The sequence below is a fragment of the Pelobates fuscus genome, chromosome 3 (assembly GCF_036172605.1).
Source record: "Pelobates fuscus isolate aPelFus1 chromosome 3, aPelFus1.pri, whole genome shotgun sequence".
Classification (NCBI taxonomy): Eukaryota; Metazoa; Chordata; class Amphibia; order Anura; family Pelobatidae; genus Pelobates; species Pelobates fuscus.
The window spans coordinates 127040916-127055498 of NC_086319.1; the positions used below are offsets into that span (position 1 = coordinate 127040916).

Genomic DNA, 14583 nt, shown 5'->3' on the forward strand with positions numbered 1-14583 from the left:
TGTCCTTAAGGGGTTAAGGGGTTAAGAAGGAAAAGTGCATGTGGCGTGTTGCCAGTTTCCAAGTACATTATGGGGTTAAACTGACTCCATGTAGTGTGGGGACCTCTACTGTGTAATTCTGCAGCTGCTGCTTTATACAGTGGCTGCCACTTTAAGTCAGACTTATCTATAATAATATTGTGGAATGGGGCCTGGGGAGAGAGAAACAGCTTGATTCTGTCTCCTCAGCTCTTCTGGCCAAATAAACCAAACCTTGGTGATGTTCTGAATTAATTGGTGGAAGATTCAAGTGGCAGCTGCACTAAGGAGTTCGACAGGGGGTTTTCTACATATCCTACGGCTGTACTGGGATTAAAAGGTCCTTAACTCTAGCCCTAGTCCAAACAAAAGCAATAATCCCCCCAAATATTTTAATGTAAGAGAAACATAACAATAAAATGTGTATTTAGGTGAAAAAATACCATCACATGATTCTGGAGACTTTTATGAACTAGGGAACCGTTGCTCTAAGCATATGTTGTAGCCTAAATAATTTGAAATATTTTCTTATAATACACCTTTAAGGTATCATGTGTAAGACATTTAGCTAACATATTACAAAAAAATAAAATTAAAATAATGTGTGTGTATATATATATATATATATATATATATATATATATATATATATATATATATATAATATCCATCACATTATAAATATTGTAAAATGTCATTGTATGTCTGTGTTGTTGACTGTGAGTCATCTGAGCAGAAAAACTTAGTTTAAGGTCATTTTTTTTTTCTCTAAATTAAAAAAAAAAAAAAAAAAACTAGAATCCATGATACAATGGATTATGTAATCCACTTTAAATTAATATTCTCTATATTTTGTATTTTTCTTTTGTTTTTTGTCATTCCAGGATAGGATGAAGTAACAAACCCCACCCTCTATACTGTTAGGAAATTGCAGTGAGTAGTTTGGTTGCTATGCATATTAATTACTTTGCACCCAGGGCTGTAAAAGCTGTTTTAAAAGAGGACGGACATAAAGGCTGAAGCGCAGACAGGAGGTGAAGCTGAGTAGAGGCAGCCAGGAGAAACAGCACCAGTGACTTCAGAGAACACGGGAGCAGGGAGGCTCAGACAGATCTTTGGTCTCATAACTACAGGGGAATTTGGACATGAAACTCCTTATAGCAGCATTGTTTTTGCTGGTGGTCGCTGCTTGTGTAGTGAATGTGGAAGGTAAGCTACTGAGAGAGATTTAATCTTCTTAATTATTCATTTTAAAGAGTCTTAGAGTTTTTCTTTCTTTCTTTTGGGGAATACTATTTTTCAAATATAATTATAAAATTGTATACATTTGCTATGATAGAGCGTTGAGTACTTTACATGGAATGTTTTAATATAAATTATTTGCATATATAGTGTTCTACATTTTGGGATGGAAGTTTTTTTTTTGTTGTTGCTAGAAACACAGATCCTGTGTTTATATAACTCTTACAGTAGCGCCTCTGAGATCATTAACAATATATCATTATGAATAGCATGTAATTAGCTAGCGATGTGTATTGCAGTCCTGGAGCAAAAACAGGAAGTTTTGAAATAGGGTATACACAACTCTATTACATATTGTTTGATTATTAACTCACACGTGATTTTTATTTTCTGAACATTTAGAGCAAGAACTATTGTGTGTTTGTGTTTTGAGCACGTGATGCATACTGGATGTCCTAATTTTCTTTCCTCTAGGGTCAAAATGTAAATGTTCCAGAAAGGGTCCAAAAATAAGATTTACAGATGTGCAGAAATTGGAAATAAAACCAAAATACCCATATTGTGAAGAAAAGATGATCATGTATGTATGCTTTTTTATCAAGTGATATTTAGATGTATATATGTAAGCTTATATTGAACGTATTAGTGGCAAACATGAGTATTTAAAAGATAGGCATGCAATATTTCTTCACTCAGTTATTTAACCCCTTAAGGGACCACCTCGAGCTCAATAACAACTGCATTCCAATTAAGTTGTTATGGTGCCCTGAGTGACTTTTTAAGGACCAGGTGGCAGGCAATTATTTTTAGAGCAGAACATGCCTAACATACCATTTGTCCTTTTTAATATATTTAGCATACTAGAAATACTGACATTTTCATTTTTTTTTTTTTATTGATTATAAGTCTGGCAGATTGTAAAATTTTGAAATGTCTGTGAAAAGTTTTAGTACACTGCAAATATACTAGTATTCATGTAAATATCTATATATGTAGAGAACCTTGTGAACTCTCATTTGTATGTACTTTCCCATAATTCCTAAGTGTGGGGTAAACACTATATATGAAGAGTATCTGTATTATAACACACAGCTGTTGACTTGTCTGGGATATGAAGTTGTACCCTACATGCCCTATCAATCTTACTTTATCTATAGTGACAAGTTTTTAATCATCATCATAACTGTTATAACTGTCACTATGGAAGTTGTTCATGGTTGATGCATTATAAATATGTTTTACATTTAGTTGATGCATTGCTCCTGGAGTGAGAATAACGAATCTTTTTTTTTTTTTTTTTTTTTTTTTTCATATAATCATGGTGTTTCTCTGACCTATTTCTCACTGTGATGGCTTATGTGGATTAGCTAAATTTTGCCCACTTTCACAAATTAATCATGTACAGGGTTATTATTAGATGTGTCCCTGTAGGCATTGTACCTGGGAAAATGAGAAATTCTTTGAACTGTGAGAAAAGACAATTCTATAAATCAAATAATTATAGTAAAAAAAATAATATACTTATAAAATGGGCTAATGTTCTGGATAGCAAATGTAGGTTTTCCATAGAAGTTATAGACTTGCAAAAAATAATTATTGTGAACATTTAGTCACTATTTCTACCAATTGGCAATATTCTGACAGTCACTAATATAGTCATTCCTACAAGAGATAGATTTAATTAAATAATAAATAATTTTAAGAATAATGTATTCACTAAACACTGAATAATTGCATTTGAGTGAATATTGAATGCTAGTGTCTAGTGAATAAATTCTGATCGAATTTTAGGTATTATTATAAGAGATTCCAATTTCAACTCTTTCTTCTTTTGAGCTCCATTACTATTCTACAGAAATAGCTATACTCTGTCAGTTTTCTCATTTGACACAAAGAAAGAGGAATGGCTAAGTGTGTACAAGGTCATTTTGGTCATACAGATGAGAGGTCTATTCACTAAACACCAAGTCATTATGAGTTGAGAGCTGACTTGCAAAATATAAGAACAAATAATACAATTGGAAAAATCTCGGAACCCTATGTATTCCTGCACATTTACTTGTAGTGCAATTTTTTTTCAAGTTACTTCTCAAGTCAACACAACTGCCTTTAAGTGAAGAGACCCCCTATGCTTACTAGTGTAGCATAGATATCAAGGTTAGATACTATTTAACAGAAGTGTTTGGAAATACTTTTGAACACTCTATGTACAGCAGTAGCAAGTTGTGTTGACAGGAATTTGGAAACAGAACATCTGCTTCCCTTGTGTATTGGCTTTTCAAAGAGCAAATGTGCTTTATACGAAAACAGGAGAATAAAAACACATATTGTATATCAAGCAAAATAGAACATCTATTGTTCATTCAGAGAACGGAATAAAGATTATGAATGACATATACAATTTCAGAAATAACAAAGGTAAAAGCATAGTTGATAGTGTAAATATGTAATCTGACACAGGGTCTTTAGGGATAGCTAAAGCATTTTGCAACTGGATATTTAAATTAGGCTTTATAATATAGTATCTGAGTTTTAGCCTCTGGTTTTAAAATGTTATGTTCTCTAGGTTACTTACATGATAATCATCAACTAAAATAAATAAGAAAGAAATATGATAGTTCATAGATTAAACTTTTACATTGGCTTTTGGCTTGCTTCAGAAAATGAGCAGTCTGCATTTAGTAGTCATGTGGATTGATGCATTTATTTTGCGTTTTGAAAATTTATAAACCCAAGGGATCTTATCTCTTGTCAAATGACTGGAAGGCTGACTATTTAATTATGGTTTTGAGCCCATTAATTGAAAGAATTATTAATGTTGGATTTACTACATTGCCAAGTATAAACAAACATTATTGAAATTATCCACATGTCTCCATTCTCCCACTGAGCACACATTTGACTTAAATACTAAACATGTGTACACATAACACTGTAGCAATAAACTCATATCAAATAGCCCATATTCACCTTTACTGTAAGTATCGCAATTACATTCAGAATTTCATTCATCCTGATCATGGTCGGCTGTGAAATATTGCTATATATATATATATATATATATATATATATATATATATATATATATTAACAAATCTGAGTAATGGTCGGAAGGGCCGCCAATTAACTGGCAGTTACAGAAAGCCAAAGTAAATTTGGTATGTTTCATATCCGTATCCATGTGTTTTCGGTATTGGGTTTATGGTAATAACTGGACCTGAGTAAATATGCCATGCTCCTTCACCACCACTGTAAGCTGGGCTGTAAGAATGAAGGATAATATTTAATTTAATTGCTACGGTGTGCTTGTTAACATGGTAGACCTGCTCTAGGGTCCAACATTTTAAAGATCCCAAGTCCCCTGGTCCAATAAATTTCGAACTTCATTAATTATGTTTTGACAGGTACTATGTACTTAATTCATCAGCTGGCATATAAAGCCACCTAAATTTGGATACCTAGACTCCCTGGCATTATTGGTGCTAGGTACTCTAACCTTTTGTAACACGCCAAAGTATACCCATACTCTGCATTTAAAAAACATCAATGCTTGTACCTCCCCCTTCATGTCCCCCTATCCCTTTGTTGTTTTAGCAGCTCTACCTTTCATGTTAATAACTGCATTACTTGAGTTAAATCCTGTATTATTCATATTGTATTTATAAGTTATGAGTCAAATCTTTTTCATATTTTACTGTGGGTTACCAAGCAAACAAAATAAATGTTGAACATGTATCTATTTTTTAATATAAATAATATTAAAAAAAACGCAAAATATGCTATGTAGGATTAGATATTTGATATCTAAGCTGTTGAGAGCAAATCACAGGTCACATTATACACAAACCAAATATATCAACCAAATTTCATTTAATTTGACATTTTGGAAATGTCTGAATTCCCGAATCACTGCAACACAGAAACAATATACAAATGGATCTGTAAATAATCAAAAGTATTTGTTTTGGATCCAGTCATCTTGATAAGGATTGCAAATTGAGGCGTTATCTTAATTTTGCTCTTTCGGTTGTGTACTTTGTATCTTTGTGGCTCCCACCTTTATTTATTCCCCATAGGGAATAATGGACAGCTGAATTTCAGAAATGAACAAAATGGATGAATTTCAGTTATTCTGAATCAATATTTTCCAAGTATCAGATGAAATGAAATTAGAAAACTAACGAATCGAAACAAAACAAATTCTCCCCAGGCACATCTGTTTTATATACATTACTAAAGATGGGTGTTAATAATTACCCAATGCAGTTGATGAAGGGGCACTCAAAATCCCTAAAGCACTTCAGCTGCGTGTGTCCCCCTTTTTTTCATTTTACAAAGAGTGCAGATTTCAATAGAAACAAATTTCAATTGGCACATTTGTAAATTAACCTTGTTAACCAGTCCTGTTACTTCCTGGTTTGATTAGCTCAGTGGAGCTAAATTTAAAAAGAAGCAATTGCTCATAGCAACTGCCTTGCAAGTACTTTTCTTTGAGCTGCATTAAGAAGTCTGTAATTGGACAGCCACAGAAATTCTGGGTGGGGTTAGAAGGGAAGTGCTTCCAAAGGCTGCAGACAAGAGATCTGCATTTTTTGCAAACTGTTTTTAGATATAACTCCAATGAAAAAATGCATAATTAAATGCATGCATGCTTTAATTGGGGGTAAATCTACTAAACAGTGATTTGATTTTATTTAGGCGGTAGAGTGTCACTTCAAATTTGTTCTGTAGTGCAGGGGTAGGCAACTTTCAGCACTCCAGATGTTGTGGACTACATGTCCGGTGATGCTCTTATAGCTTTAGTGCTGGGAAAGGATAAGTATCCCCCAACATCAGGAGTGCTGAATGTTGCTTACTTCTGCTGTAGTGGCTTCATCTTTTTTTTTTTACTTAGATAAAAAATATAGTGGGGATATCACAAAAGTAACATTATTTACGAATGTTGGTTTTAACTTAAACTGCCCTATGCTACGCATTTTAAATGAACAAGATATATGGAAAAGACACAAAGATCTCTCTTCATGTAGACAAATATCCACCTCTTCAAAAGACACTTGCCTTGCCCCAGCAAACACCCAAAAACAAAATGGAAGACGTAAAACAACATGACTGCCACAGTTCCAAGGTACATGATTTACTTTTTACATCAATGTCTCTGAGAACCAGACCTTTTTGTCATTGCTGGCTTTGGTTATATATTCCACAAATTATGGATCCATTTGACGGAGATGCAGGCTTTCCTCACCATTATAGGTTTCCATATGCTTAGGCTCTCCAGGCAACCAGCACTCTTCTCAAGGATATACGTTCACATAGTCCTTTATGGTGGCAAGGTGAGGAAGCAAAATCGTTGTGCTGGTTTTGGCAAGACAAGACTATGGGTAATAAAGTCTCTGAGGAGAAATAAAAATGAAGATAGTGAGCACCACGAAAGCCAACTTCCTAACTCTAGAAAATCTAAACAGATCCTTAACTGCACATTATTATTTTTATTAAAAGTAAATATTTAATATGTGTATTTAAATATTACGAATGTACTATTTTCATGTACATAACTTAAACAGGTTTCTAAAATTATGGCACAGAAGTTCTTCAGCTAATGTGTAGTCTAGATTCTCAAGGCCTACAATTAATCATTGATCTGACCTAGATCCTGGACGATCCCTCGTATAACCACGGAATTGAGGAGACAACAAATCCCCTACCCCGCTACAGCAAGGAAAGCAGAACTTTTCAAACTGCTACGTACATCTACAAACAACATGGATGCCGTGGAAGGACCTAGCCAGTCCAACCCAGGAGACATACATGCCATGTTGTCTTCACTCATGGCGTCCATGAGCAAGGTCAACTACAGGCTGGAGAAACTTGAGTCGGTCACCACGGCCCTTACTCTAGCAGGGCCACCCGCTGCTGCTTCACAAGCACCAGCCGACTTGCCATTAGTTGCTCCAGCCATCACCCTGGAGGACCAGGAAGTTAGCCCGGCTCATATGATACATGAGCACATAAAAAGAGATATCCTGGAAGGTAAAGATGTCAACCTGGCTTCCCTGTTGATTGCCTCCCAGGATATTATTGAAAATAAGACCTATGCTTATGATGATGTATCTGTTGTTGTCAGATCTAGGGATGCCCGCCTGAACAGAAAACTGACTATCCCTGAATTTGTACTAGCCTTTGGTATTTACAGGGATGTCATCTGTGCGGTCTATCCCAACAGAAGAGAGGAGTTTGATCTCTACATGCACAAGCTGGTAGACCTGGGCAACAAATATGGTGGTACAGCCTTCTATGACTACCATAGGTATTTTTCTGCAAAAGTGTCTGGAGCCTTCTCCCAGTACGGAACACGGTCCAACTGGGGAAGGATTGATACCGTAATTTTTTGCAGACACTTTGCAGGTTTAAGAACACCGGCTTGTGCATACTGCTCCTCCACAGCCCATACTACAAATTTTTGTCCCAACACGGTGGATGAACATGCCTCCACGCAAGGAGCTAGTTCCTCTGGTGTTCCAGAGAAATTGTCAAGAGACAAACTGGGACGCCCAATCAAGTTTCTGGGCAAGTCCCAGATATGTAATAATTTCAATGTTGGGTCTTGTAATTATAGTGGATGTAGACTATTGCATATCTGTTCAAAATGTTTTAGGGCACATGCAAAGACCATGTGTCCAAATAAAATGTATTCCAAGCCTTACCTAACGTCCATTAATATGCCAGTATTTACTGCATTTATGTCTCAGCACCCATCTAGATACCTAGTAGACTTTCTTATCTCTGGTTTAACAGAAGGCTTCCACACAGGTATCCTACACATACCAGCCGGAACTCTGGAATGTCCTAATCTACAATCCGCACAACACAACCCCACAGCGGTTGACACCCTCATAGCCCAAGAAGTGACTGAGGGCTTCGTATTGGGGCCTTTCAAAACTCCTCCATTCATAGAATGGTGCACTAACCCCATTAGTATTGTCACAGGGAAATCTTCTCTAAAACAGAGACTCATCATTGATTTATCGGCTCCGCACTCATCGGCCAACCCCAGTCTTAACTCCCTCATACCCTCTGAGGAATTCTCCCTCCAATACACCACCATAGATCACGCCATTACCGCTATCATACAAGCAGGGGTTGGAGCCTGGCTTAGTTAGACCGACATTACCAACGCCTTTAAGTTACTAGCAATGCACCCCACACTGTGGCACCTGCATGGCATCAAATGGTCCGGGAAATACTATTTTTTTTTTCTCCCGTTTAACTTTTGGGTCCAAAAGTAGCCCAGCTATTTTCGACACATTTGCCAAAGCATTGTGCTGGTTACTATTGAACATAGCCAGATGCCCTACGGTATTACATTACCTGGATGATTTCCTACTGGTCGAGGAGAATACTTCCCCTCCTACTAGTCTCAAAGCTACCACTAAGCTATTTGAGCAACTAGATGTACCTATCTCCCCCTAAGAAAACAGAGGGACCAGACATGGTTATCTCTTTTCTGGGTATCCAATTAGACTCAGCCACAATGCAAGCGAGCCTACCACACGAAAAGATAGAGAATATTCTCACTTACATAAACAGCTACCTTCAGCTCGGTACTTGCAACCGCAAAGAGCTACAGTCCCTGCTGGGATCACTAAATTTTGCTATTCGCATCATACCTCAAGGCCGCTCCTTTATATCATGACTATTGCATCTTTTCCCACTTTTCCTACATGACACGCACAGGTTGTCCTTAGATACCCAAGCTACGGCAGATCTAAACATGTGGAAGAGATTTTTAACCACTTGGAATGGTAAAAGTATGTTCCTCCCTCAATTGACTGACTCATCTCCTACCATTTGGTCAGATGCGGCATCTACCACAGGTTTTGCAGCATTTTTTGGGAACGAATGGCTGTGGGGCAGCTGGCCTTCAGCAGTTCAGGATTTGGAAGGTTTTTCCACTACCTCAGCTCTTTTTGAGATCTATCCCATCGTGGCGGCTGCCGTAGCATGGGGTCATTTATGGGCTAATATGCCAGTGCGTTGTTACTCAGACAACCAGGCAACCTGTCACATCATCAACAACGGTCATTCCAAATCCCTTACGATCATGAGATTTCTGAGGAAACTCACTTGGTTGGCAGCTTGTCAGAATTTTTTCCTATGTTGTTTCCATGTTCCAGGTGTATGTAACATAGCTGCTGACAATTTGTCTCGCTTTAAATTTCAGGCGTTTCATCAAGCACTCCCGTCAGCTGCGCCCACAGCCACCATCACTCCAACATTTCAACAACTCATACTGGACTAGAAACCATCATGCAGCATAGCAGGACATTGTCTCAATTGGCACTATCAAACAATACACACAAACCATACAACCAGGCTTTCACACTATTCAAAAGATTCCTTCTGGAACATAACATCATGCAACCATTTGTTATGACATCTTTTTTGGGATTTGCTTCTTTTGCCACCTTAAACTTAAAATGTCATATAACACCATCAAACTCTCTCTCACTGGCATTCAACACCATATGCTAATCTTACACCCAAATAACAACAGTTTCATGGCCTCTCACCAGATTAAGACCATACTCAGAGGTATTCAGAAATCAGAACCCACACATACAGCCCAGAGGCTACCCATAGATAGCCATAACTTCAAAGCATTGTCTAACCTGCTTGACTTAAAACCGTTTGACACCAATACAAATTCTATCATCAAAACAGCAATATACATGGCTTTCTATGGATTTCTAAGACCTAGAGAGTTCACTACAACCACCACGATCCAAACTACTCCTTTCCTCCTCTATTCCCACTTGACAAAACATATGGATCATTACATCCTGACTTTACCTCACTCCAAAACCAGTCAGCACATACCCGTAAACATTCCGTACTATCCCACGCACAACAGATGGTGTCCCGTCAGGGTTCTACTGTAAGCACTGTAACTGCTTTATCTGATCGAAGAGGTTAGAGTCTGAAGTTCCATTGTCAACTATTCAGTATAACATTTTTAAAAAGGTTATAGTGCTTAACAAAAGTCCTCAGCAGCACACCTTCTGTGCTGTTTGGACTAATGAGGAAGCATTAGCCTGAGGAGCTATGGTCAGCTCTAATTGGCTGGAAGTGTCAGTTAACTGTTTTCAGCCTATCACCACCAATTGATGATATATGTGTGGTTAGAAGAGAGTAGGTAATCCCTACCTTGACAATCTCTCCAGTGGGGTCCTGGATATGGGCAGTCAGGGGTCCACATTCAGAGTTAAACTGCATGATAACGGCTTAAAGGAACTGTGTGACACCATAACAACACAAGCTAAATTAAGTAGTTATGGTGTCCAGAGGTCCCTTGCGCGTTCTCACCTGAAGGGGATAATTTGTTTATAAATGGTTTAACCCCAAAGGAGCACCAAGGACCTTCTGGCAGCATACCAATGTCATTCAGTATGCTTTTGTTAAAAGAACACTCCAAGTTCAATACCCACTACAGTATGCTGTAGGGGTTATAGTGCCAGGGGTGCAATGTCATCCCCCATTCTTTAATGGGCACATAAACCTGCCTTCACTATAACTCCAGATTACGCTTTCAGACAATGAGCTGGAAATTATGCAGACTGGGAGCCTCCATTCCTAAATGGTTTGACTACTTACAATAGGGGCACCAGGTTCATTCCTGTGACATCATAACCACTACAGTTCACTGTAGTGGTTACGATATTTGCAGCTTCAGTTTAAAGATTTAGAAGAAAAGATGGAAATGATTACCATGTAGAATGTATTCCTGACTCTGAAATTGGAAAACTACCGGTTTTGAAACAATGTAAGACTTCTGTTTTATACATACCATAATATAATTACATTCCAGATATTCCTGGTTCTTCAAACCATCTCTAGGTCACGAGGTACACATGTAACCTACTAGCAATTTCACACGTAACATAAGTATACTAGTTGAGTCAAAATGAGTCTCAATTGTTGCCTCAAATGTGAAAAAGTTTCTAACAAATTTGAGTCAGTGCTCTTTACATTACTAGGATTCATGCATTAGGCAACTATACTTAAACATGTATACATTAGGGTGAGCAATGGGTAAAACTGTGGATCAGAATGGGAAGTTGGCACCATTTCTTGTCCAGCCCCATTTTCCAATAGGAAAAATGTTAATCCCTGAGTTTCAGCTATGCTGCTAAATCGAATATCATGACACCATAGTCCCATGTAGGTGCCTGGAATGCAATTAGAGGAAATGCCACTGGCTACACTAAGCAGTAGATTGACATAATAAGATCCATTAGTATAGAAAGATGCAACTTAGTTTGCAAGCATAAAGATGGAATCTGTGTATATTGCTTGAGAACCACATACCAATGAATGCAACATAAACACATTATTTTAACTTGTTTACATGCAATAAACTGAAGATCAGTTAGGCATATATAGAATCACACTATGCTGATGTCATTCTTTTTTTTGGAGAGGTGGTACCAGTTTGCAATGAGTGACATAAATCTGATAAGAGTATTCTGCAACATTCACAGCTATGTTGGTCACTAGAAGGTTTTGAAGTGCCCTTGCCACCTTGATGTGAGTGAATTATTTTCTTGGATGGATTGGTCCATCGTTCAGGCACTAGCTTTGAGGGACTGCACTATTTTGCTATTGGTAGTTGGCTGTACAGCTTTCACCTGTCTGAAAAATGCTTAAGTATTTTCATTAGAGATATTATTCAATCACAATATATTTGAGGACCTTCCAGCAAATTCTCTGTTACAACAATTATAGATTTCTTCGCTCTTATATTAACTAATCCTAGCAACCAATAATTCCTCTTTTTTCCCAATCAATATATGCCTACACATTAACTCCTTCTTTAATTGATGAGTAACAAAGACCATTTATCTCAGTAATGCCACAAGAACATCTCATTCGTCAATAATTCTACTCTACCTGTACAGTTCCATCATTTAGAATTACTTTCCCATTTGAAGCATTTATCAAGTTTGTATTATAGTGGCTTAAGGAGTCACTGAAAGTACCATGAACACTTCAATGATTTAAAACAGTTGTGATGTCTGGAGTCTGGTAAGCACTGCACATGCCACCCCTCTTCTCTCCACCTCTGGAAGCTACACTGTGGCATCATCAATGAAGAGTTCAAGGTGGCTAATGTTAATTCTGCACATACTGGACATTTCATTTTAGCACGCTGGTGACAGGTGTCTAATGGTGGCACAGTTCCCCTCAGTGTTGTCCATGTCCTCCCCTTAGCCTACCTCCCTGACATCCATCCCCTTCCAGAGGCGTGTGAAGCCAATGAAAAAGGGTCAGGCTGCAGGGAGAACTTGGCCTCAGCGCTGGACGGAGGTAAGTTTATTTATTTATTTTTGGAGGGTTGGTGGACCAGCACATTAGCACATTAAGAGTTACTCTAACCAAAATAATTTTTTTTTTTTTTTTTTTTTTTTTTTATATAAAGTTTTTTTTTTTTTAAGTCATAATCAGATTGAAACAAATATGCTAATAGATACACAGAATGACTTTTCAGCAAAGTTGTAGAAAAATGAGAATACATTAGTAAACTAATGGAACTGCTTACAGTAATTTAAATAAGCCAATTCCAAAGATCGCAATCAAAAATCATTTGTGTTAGCGGATTTTACACATTTATGCAAACATATTCTTACTGAAAAAAAAAAATTATATCTGGATTGCAACTAAAATCAGCATTGCATTAATATTTAAAACACTGGCTTTAATAGACATGTTTAAAGAAATTAAACACATTTCTCTGCTGCCCCATCGCATGTAGCATGAATTCTCTCAACTCCTTGTACTGATCCTATTGCAAACAAAAGTGCTTAAAGGATGACATCTTACATTATAGGGAATCTAGAGGCATCAAAACAAATTTAGCATAACTAAGCAGTTTTGGTGTGTAAATCATGCCTCTCCGGTTTCACTGCTCAATTTTCTGTCATTTTGGAGTTGCCAAGATGCAGGCCAGTATGTTACGGTATCTAGAATGACGACCCCATACAAAGCCAATGGCTGATGTAAAAATAAAAACATTTATGAGCTGAATAAAGTATGTCCGAAGGGTCTACACCCATAATTATTATTTTTCCAACACAAACTGGCATGGGGAGGCACTTCTCCTTGTTTTTCTATGGATCAGCCTCCACTCTCCTCAACTACACAGAATGAAAGGTTCAGTAATTTGCTATTTCTAATTCAATATTACTCTCATGAACCATACACGATGAGCACTCATTGTTTTTACATATATTTGAGTGTAGTCAGAAAATCTAGTAGAATATTGATCCAAAATGCAACCCATATAATAAGCAAAAGAACCCTTAGGTAACACATACCTTTTTCAACCTAATACTTTATTATATAGCAATTGTTTAATTTTTCATGTGCAACAATTCATTCTTTTTATTTTTTTTAAAGATACATTTCTAATTTTAAAATGTTTCCCCCCCCCCCCCCAAGACTTTAAATGACCTATGATGTAATAGTGGCTGTCTCAGACTCAGTATGGTTGGTAAATCCTTTACCAACCTTCTGGTAGAATAATAAAGTCCACAGCCCCAGCTATAGCTTTTTCTCTACTCAATTCACCAACATTTCAAAAGACTAAAATGTAGCTTCACTAATGAACCTCTTGGCTTTCATGAAAACCATCTTCAGTTACCCATATTTCAGACAAAAATGTCATTCACTGCTGTACCAGTGTGAAGACTTCGGGGGAGGTGCTAGACTCTATACAACCTCTCATTTGCCCCAAATGCATTTCCAAAAATAAGTATCTGCATAGGTTGTATAATATGACTGCCTCTATGCCCCAGATTTTTGACTATGGCAAGGGGGCATACTCAGGTAGGTACTTCCAGAGAAATACAAAAGTAAAAATAGTAAGATATCCCAAGAAGCACATACTTTAAAAAAAATAGTTAAAATAGTTATGTGACATGGCTGCAATGTTTGCAGTACAATATGATAAGCATTAAAATGCCCCTGAAATAAAATTAAAATGTCCCTTCACTTTCAATTAACTCTGATGCCCCAACCGTACACACTTTAGTTTATAACCCCATCAGTGTCGGATGAACCCTGACGGACAGCGACCATATGATATGCATATTCAGCAAACAGAGTCAGATGTTTAAGAGCATCAAGGGTTTAAAAATACACGTAATCATCCACCAAGTCCAAGCAGTTGCTAGCAATGTCTCACTGTAGGTAATTCTCTATAAATTAACATAGTTCTTCACTAAAGTGAGAATTCAAAGCGAATTTCAAATTTAATTTCAAAATAGG

At 37.1% G+C, this 14583-nt stretch overlaps 1 protein-coding gene across 1 annotated transcript in view; it reads left to right on the plus strand.

Moving 5' to 3' along the window:
- Positions 1-961: 961 nt before the first annotated feature.
- Positions 962-14583, plus strand: part of CXCL14 (C-X-C motif chemokine ligand 14) — a 50081-nt gene continuing 36459 nt past the window's right edge. The window contains exons 1-2 of the mRNA XM_063445267.1: positions 962-1227; positions 1735-1840. Coding sequence (XP_063301337.1) covers positions 1164-1227; positions 1735-1840 — 170 coding nt within the window. The 5' untranslated portion in view covers positions 962-1163. The remainder of the gene's footprint in view (positions 1228-1734; positions 1841-14583) is intronic.